This window comes from Haliotis cracherodii, unplaced genomic scaffold (genome assembly GCF_022045235.1).
Source record: "Haliotis cracherodii isolate W230 unplaced genomic scaffold, xgHalCrac1.p SCAF_2, whole genome shotgun sequence".
In the NCBI taxonomy this organism is placed as follows: domain Eukaryota; kingdom Metazoa; phylum Mollusca; class Gastropoda; order Lepetellida; family Haliotidae; genus Haliotis; species Haliotis cracherodii.
This window is the reverse complement of record NW_027266275.1, coordinates 35,203,064-35,210,443: the sequence shown is the minus strand read 5'-3', so window position 1 is coordinate 35,210,443 and position 7,380 is coordinate 35,203,064. Positions and strand designations below refer to the sequence as shown.

The window sequence follows — 7,380 nt, the reverse complement described above, 5'->3', positions numbered from 1 at the left end:
GGTCTCTGGGTTGAATCCAATTACTTGACTTGAAAATGTTATATCACTACTAGGGCTGGGACGGGTAACTCGGGTACCCGGGTCGGGGGGGGTACTGAGTAGGACCCGGGTACCCACAGGACTACCCGGACCCATGGTTAGTCACATGATATATTGTTTCATGACAAAAATTCACTATATAACTACATGGTTACATGACAAGTTTAAGTCTCTAGTGTTTGCATTTCTTCATGACTATGAACACGTTCCTTCTGACTTATATATGTTTGAACAAAGATGAAACTTCAGTCAACTTCAGTGTATGCATGAACACATCGTTTTATACGTGTATCAATAAACATTCTGCCAGGGTTACTGTCAAACTGTTTCCCAATCGGACATTTTATTACCTATCTCTTGACACCAACAGCTGGTACCCAGGAAGGGTTGGGAAATAGGGATTAGGGTACCTGGGTAATAAATTTGGACTTGTCCCAGCCTTATCCACTACAGGTACATGCAGACATGGTGTTACCATGGTTACAGCCATTAAGTAGTGACGGAATCTGTTACAAGAGGCTTTGGGTTGAGTGTGCTGTTTATTCCATCTATTTGGAGAGAACAAGAACCACACAATAAATATAATATCAAGTCACACCTGGTACACCCATGTTCCTGACCAAAGTACATAAATGTGCCTGTTATAAGCTTAAATAGACAAAGCTTATATTACACAGGTCGTTTATCATATTATGCGCCCCTCATAGTTTATTCTCCCTGCAGTGTTTTTTTTATACAATAAACACTGACCAAGAGTCGTTTAATTCTTATATGAGATATCAACATCATGTACAGCCTCTTAAGGTTGCTGATAAACTGTACAAGCTTTTAAAATGTTTACCCATATTTTCATAATGATGACTCCCTGAATACAATCTGACCTCGGCAATGTCGGACAAGTCATAGGTGAGTTTGGTATCAGTATTCCCTGCATACTCTCACAATCCTCATGTTGATTATCTATACTCAGTACCTTTCTCACAATACCAATACCAGGGTCAGTTGCAGATAAAATCTATATTATGGTATGTGATAATATGTGCTGAGTGATACAGAGATCCTTGAAGAGATCCGGGGTAGAAAAGCGCTTCAGCAACCCATGTTTGCCATAAAAGGTGACTGTGCTTGTCGTAAGAGGCGACTAACGGGATCGGGAGGCCAGGCCCGCTGACTTGGTTCATGCATGTCATCGATCCCAAAGGCGTGGATCGATGCTCATAATATTAATCAATGGATTGTTTGGTCCAGACTCGATTATTTACAGACCGCCGTCATATAGCTGGAATATTGCTGAGTGCGGCGTATACCACCAACCAACCAACAGTAGAAAGTACTGTTCGGTGTATTATGATATATTGCAATGTCAGTAACATCAGTTACAAAATATGAAATATATTTAATACTGTTCCATCTCTCCAATTTGCAAATATATGTCACTTTCGTGGTCGTTCGAGCCCATAACATTAATGTCACTTCGTAATCCCCGCGACTTGAATAATTATTCAAAGGGACGTAACTCCGTACACTTGCAATTATAGTTGCTACAAGCGGCCGTGTTTTGTAAACACATGCGCATGCTGTGGGATATGAAATCATCGCCACAGTTGTAGGTACCTGTGAACGACGGAGAAAGCAACTCGCTTTAATGGTGGAGATATGGCGGGGCGAGGCGTTACAAAAGTTGTCAACAGGTGCGAACAGGCGAAAGAAAATCGACGTCTGGGTATGTATTAGAGGACAAGTCGCAAAGAAAAATGGCAATTTTGGCAAGTCCGATATACAGCTGATTTAGGGAATGACATATTTTGCCACGGTGGAAATAAATGCCCTTTTTGTGACATTAAGACAGTTCATTTGCATATATGTTATCTTGTTCACTGTTTTGGTATGGATTTATCATTTCAAACAATAAACTGTGATACCTGCATGGTTACCTGGTTACATAAGTTGATATTAACGACATTTCATTATTATATTCCTCTTTCAATTTTGACGATATCATACGGACAGCAGTTTTACAATCATTGGTACAGTAATATCTCTTATAAAGAACTTGTAAAGCGGATTTGTGGTTCTACATGTATATTACACAGGTAAATACCTGGTAATGTTTTGTTCTTGCAACATATTAGAATAATATTTTATTTCGGTTGTATGATCATGATGATCAACATTCTTTCAGTCCCCATTTAAAGCAGTGAGGCACATAGATCCTCTCTCTCTCTCTCACACACACACACACACACACACACACACACACAATTCCGCACCTTTAGAGTTGTGAGAAACATAATTGCCCTTTAAAGTTCTGAGGAGACTAAGTAAACAAACCTTATTAAACTAAACAAATTCATCAAGTTCATATCAGCTAAAAAAGATGAGAACAATCAGTCATTATAAGAAGTACTTTTACCAATTTCTCAATCTTCAGTCAGATATGATTGTATTACCAGGTTTATTCTTTGTTCTGTAGACTTGTCAGAATGCCAGCTGACTCAGATCCCAGATGCCGTTTACCTGCTGATGAGGAACACTGAGCTGGAAACATGTGACATCTCTCTGAACCTTATCAGACGAGTGCCTGCCAAATTTGGCACCAAGTTCCCACATCTCATGGGTAAATATATCTTTTTCAGATTGATCAGTTCATAAAGTTTAACTCTCTGGTCACTTAGAGAAAAATAAAAGCTAGGAGTAGAATCAAACCATTTACTGGGCATGTTTATTGTTTGTTTGTTTATTTGTTTGGTGTTTTACGCCGCACTGAGCAATATTCCAGCTATATGACAGCGGTCTAAATAATTGAGTCTGGACTAGACAATCCAGTGACTGACATCTTGAACATCGATCCACACAAATGGGATCGATGACATGCGTCAACCAAGTCAGCGAGCCTGACCACCAGATCCCGTTAGTCACCTTTTACAACAAACACAGTCGCCTTTTACGGCAAGCATGGGTTGCTGAAGACCTATTCTACCCCGGATCTTCACGGGTCACTGGGCATGTTTAAGCTGGTCTGTTTGTTATCTGTTACATATGGTGTGAAGAGGCTGTTGAAGCCTGTAGTATCCAACCGTTTAACAAACTGATTCTGTAAAGGCTTTTATATCTCTGTCTGTCTGTCTGTCTGTCTGTCTGTCTCTCTGTCTCTCTCTCTATCTGTCAGCATGATCAAAACAATTGTTATGCTGCTTCAACGTATGTTCTTCTTGTAACATTTATAACCCTGTAATGCTGTTTATTCATCAAAGTAGTACATTGTTCAAAATTTGGTGCCTTTGTTACTAAGTTTGTGATAGTGTGTAAATGAAAACATGTAATATAATACATTGTAATAAGTTAACACGTTGTTACAGTTTTGAGTAAGTTTGTTACTGTCTCCTTTTGCCTTTGCGTCTGCGTCTGCGATTGTCGAAATCTCATGTGTGCATTTGTTTGCAATTTTTATTAACATGTGACTGAATTAAAAATGGTGTCACTTAATATGCTTATGGTGCTGAAAGAAGAGGTAGAAGAAGAAGAGATATCTCAACTATTATTGTCGCTAACCTTTGTTAAAAGACAACAACATCCAAATCTTGATACTCAGGATTTGTTTTGTCGTAGAGAGCTGGACTTCTTTCAAACAACTGCAAGAAAGCTTCCATGACAGCTGCTGCATCACCCTGATAATTTAATCATGTCTAATCACATGTCTTGAGAACCAAAAATTTAAGATTTAGATTTTTACTCCTGAGATATATGATGAGATGCGATTTAAAATCCCCATTTAGAATTTGTTTGATAAAATCACAACACTGAGCAAATGGCAAACTAGCTGAAACAACACAATCACATTGACGCTGTCAGTGAGTTCAACACATATATAATATCACATGATGCTTAAAATCGCAATCGCAGACTGTGTTCGCATACACAGGCAAAAACAGTAACAGTGAGTTTTGGCCCAAACTAGTGATGAGATTTTGTATCCAGTATTTGAGAAGCCTAAAATTTTGAAAGAGCAACAGCAATCATGGTGGTTCAAGTTTTTTTTTAAACTTTAAATTTTATGTATATATTGTTGATTGTAACATGGGGTGGTGGTAGGGAGGGTGAGGGCACGGCCCTGTTGTCTAAGGTGCCACAATTTGCTGTGCAGAGTTGTGTCCCTTGGACACACTAGAAACCTTGAACGTGGTTCGTCGTGATTATGTAGCTAGGTTTGTCAGCACCATACCAATGCTCATGGGTCTCACCAAAGTGGTAAATGTGTGAGACCTGCAATACTTTGGGCTTTCCTCCCACATCAAGCTCAAACGCCATGATATGACTTGAATACTGTTTGACATTTTGATAGCAACATAAAACCTCACTCACTCACTGGTGCTTTGTTTCCCAGAGCTGCACATCAATGGTAACAAGCTGACATCACTCCCGGACGAGCTGCGGGACATGCACAACCTGAAGGTGCTGGACATATCCTGCAACAGCTTCGAGTCGCTTCCCTCCGTCATATTCACCTTCAACAAACTGCGCAATCTCAATGTGGAGGACAACAGCATAACAGGTGACACGATACCCATTATCGTCAGTGTATGACAACCAACCCCGACCCAGCCACACACACACACAATAAGACAGTGATGAAAAAAATAAATTCACAATGTGATCCACGAGACACTGAAGGTTAGTAAAATAGAAAATGTGAATCCCGCCCCCCTGTTTTTTTGTGTGGGACATTTAATTACTTAGCATCTATATGACCATGGTATATACCAATACATTGAGGACAGCCTCCGTGGTCTAGCGGTAGAGTGTCTGCCCAGATAGCGGAAGCTCAGGGGTTCGATCCCTGATTGTGTCATACCAAAAGATGGCACTCAGCGTTCAGGGGCAAAAGCAAGGACTGGTCTGCTTGAGTCAGTATTCTGTGTCTGAGTGGGGTATTCATGTTATACTGTGGCATGGTATCTCAGTGGACGAGTACTATAAAATCCCCATTAGTAGAGACCAGTACAAGCAGCCACAGAGACACAGAGACACGCACACACAGGCATGCATATCGCTATAAGCGACATTAAACCCCATTTTACCTCACCTCACCAATACACAGTTTAAGTTTTAATATAATTTTACTTGCCAGTCTGACCATTACCTTATTACTTCACTTGTCAATAATTACTTTCCATTGGCTAACAGACAAGATATATTTATTCCAATATCTCAAAAAGGGGCATAAAACACAACATTCTCGCCAACTTAAGGTTTGTTAAAATAACTTCTTGTTTCTCATGACCAGCCCACCTATAAATTACCCCAGCCTTTAACATTTCTATATTTTAAAGCACTGTTAAGAAGCAACCTTTTCAACTCAAATTTCACATTTGCACCGAATTGCTATTTTTTGCACACACCCTGCCATTCATGGTATTGCAGATCTGCTGGGCACCTAGCTGTCATCACTGTGGCCCATCTCTTCATACATTTATGTGGCCAAAAGAGGTCACATGGTTCTTTAAAATGAGTGAGTGAGTGAATGACGTTTACGTTGCTTTAAGCAATATTCCAGCGATATCACGGCGGGGACACCATAAATGGGCTTCACACATTGTACACGTGGGGAATCAAACCCAGATCGAACCCAACAAGAGAATGCCTTAACCACTAGGCTGCCCCACCAGCATTCTTCAAAAAGAAGTCTGTGTTTATTGATTGTATCTTACGAAAGAAATAAGATTAAGTATATATCCTCCCCCCCCAAATGGGTTAGGAAAAAAATCATGAGAAGCAAGACTTTTAACATGTTTAAGGGGGGTAGGACATAATTTAGGTTTCATTCACTGAGGAAAATATTTCCTGGTTCCTTCATAGATGTTGACTCGAGTCGGCTGCAGTCCATGACGTCACTGGTGGAAGTAAACCTGCAGGATAATCCCCTGACCTTGACCTCGTATCGCAGCCTGATGGAGATAAGGCTCTATACTGTCCTACTTACACCTCAAGACAAAGAGTTGGACTCCGTGGACTGACACTGCAGATATCTCAGACATATATCACATGAGTGGCCAGTCAACTGTCTGCACAAGCCAATATTTCTTCTTACTTGGATCATCAATCAGCCTGCTCCAATGATTTTTATTTTACAATGATTTAATACAGATTTCTTTTTTTATCCAGGTATGGCCTGTTAAGAATAAATTGCATCTTTTATAAACAGTTCACAAGATGGGGAAGAGAAAGGCTGGGAAATATGAAGGAATAGTGTTTGTATGCATTTGCATCATAGATGTCCATTTTTTATAACAATATTCAACCACGAATTTGAAAAATAATAAAGTATGAGAGGTGTATCAGAAGGTTTCAAACTACAATAACAACCTCTGATGGAAACATCTCCATGGAAGCTCACGTTTATAGAAAATATTTCTTTCTCATTGTCAGTAGGCATTTTTAAATAACGGTATGTGCAATAATAGGTTACAAACTGCAGAGTGGTTGCTTGAATTATTAAAAGTAAGTGTGGCAATGCATTTTGGGCAGAAAACATGATAGAAAACGACCAAGAGTGTAATTTGTGATTTAGAGACAACAGAGAGCTTGAAACATTACGCTTTTCTGTATCCTCCTGTGCCTTGCATGTTCGGTTCCAAATTCTATTAAGTTTGGTTAAATCTAAAGGTAACATAGTGCTACAGTGTGCTTATCTCATAAATGAATTTGGTTCTTTTTTTCCAACTTAATTCAGGGTATCCGACTGACTGTAATATAAGTTATAACAAAAATAAGGTTTTAGTTGCAATTTTATCAGACGTTGACCCTGGAATGAAATCTTCCAAGTGTCTGTGAAGGCTGTCAACGTCCTTGTATTTCAGGTATTGTGCCCTTCACAGGTATTAGTTGGAAGGTAGTTTAATATTTATTTTACCTATTTATGTTTATTACACAAACTTTCATGAGTTTTCTTGATGATTAGTAACAGATGGGATTGAAGAACAAATCAGGGTCGCAATAAGTGAAATGGGTCTGTCACGTTACAAAACAAAACTATTTTGTTTTTGCCCCCTCAGCCGTGCTGAAAAAACTGAAACAATCCAGGAATACTATGGGTAAGCTGGAGGGCAGCGTTGATGTGAAAGTCTGATACAGATGGCTACCTGTTTAGAGTCACTGATCAGAGCTAATGTCGGTTGTACATGTTGATTGCTGCACAAATAATTTGTTTCAGCTTTGTAATTCTTTGAGTAATGTACTAAATGTTGATATATTTATCAGTGTTACCAAAAAGATCTGTTAATGTTTTTTTATGTTCCTTAGTTTACTGCCACAAGAACTGTATCAGTTTTGTCAAGAAGAAGT

The 7,380-nt window shown here is 39.3% G+C and overlaps 1 protein-coding gene across 1 annotated transcript; it reads left to right on the top strand.

Annotated features, from left to right (window-relative positions):
• Positions 1–1,604: 1,604 nt before the first annotated feature.
• Positions 1,605–7,158, top strand: LOC139468028 (leucine-rich repeat-containing protein 20-like). The gene is made up of 4 exons (XM_071249698.1): positions 1,605–1,762; positions 2,513–2,656; positions 4,424–4,591; positions 5,896–7,158. The coding sequence occupies exons 1-4, from the start codon at positions 1,696–1,698 to the stop codon at positions 6,051–6,053; spliced, it is 537 nt and encodes a 178-aa protein (XP_071105799.1). The 5' UTR covers positions 1,605–1,695; the 3' UTR covers positions 6,054–7,158.
• Positions 7,159–7,380: the final 222 nt, after the last annotated feature.

What these genes read in the sequence shown, in the direction of transcription:
- LOC139468028 (XM_071249698.1), top strand. Translation starts at nt 1,696, where the DNA reads ATGGCGGGGCGAGGCGTTACAAAAGTTGTCAACAGGTGCGAACAGGCG. An exon ending in GAAAGAAAATCGACGTCTGG is followed by an intron (nt 1,763 to 2,512) that starts GTATGTATTAGA and finishes TTTGTTCTGTAG; the next exon opens with ACTTGTCAGAATGCCAGCTG. An exon ending in GGAGGACAACAGCATAACAG is followed by an intron (nt 4,592 to 5,895) that starts GTGACACGATAC and finishes GTTCCTTCATAG; the next exon opens with ATGTTGACTCGAGTCGGCTG.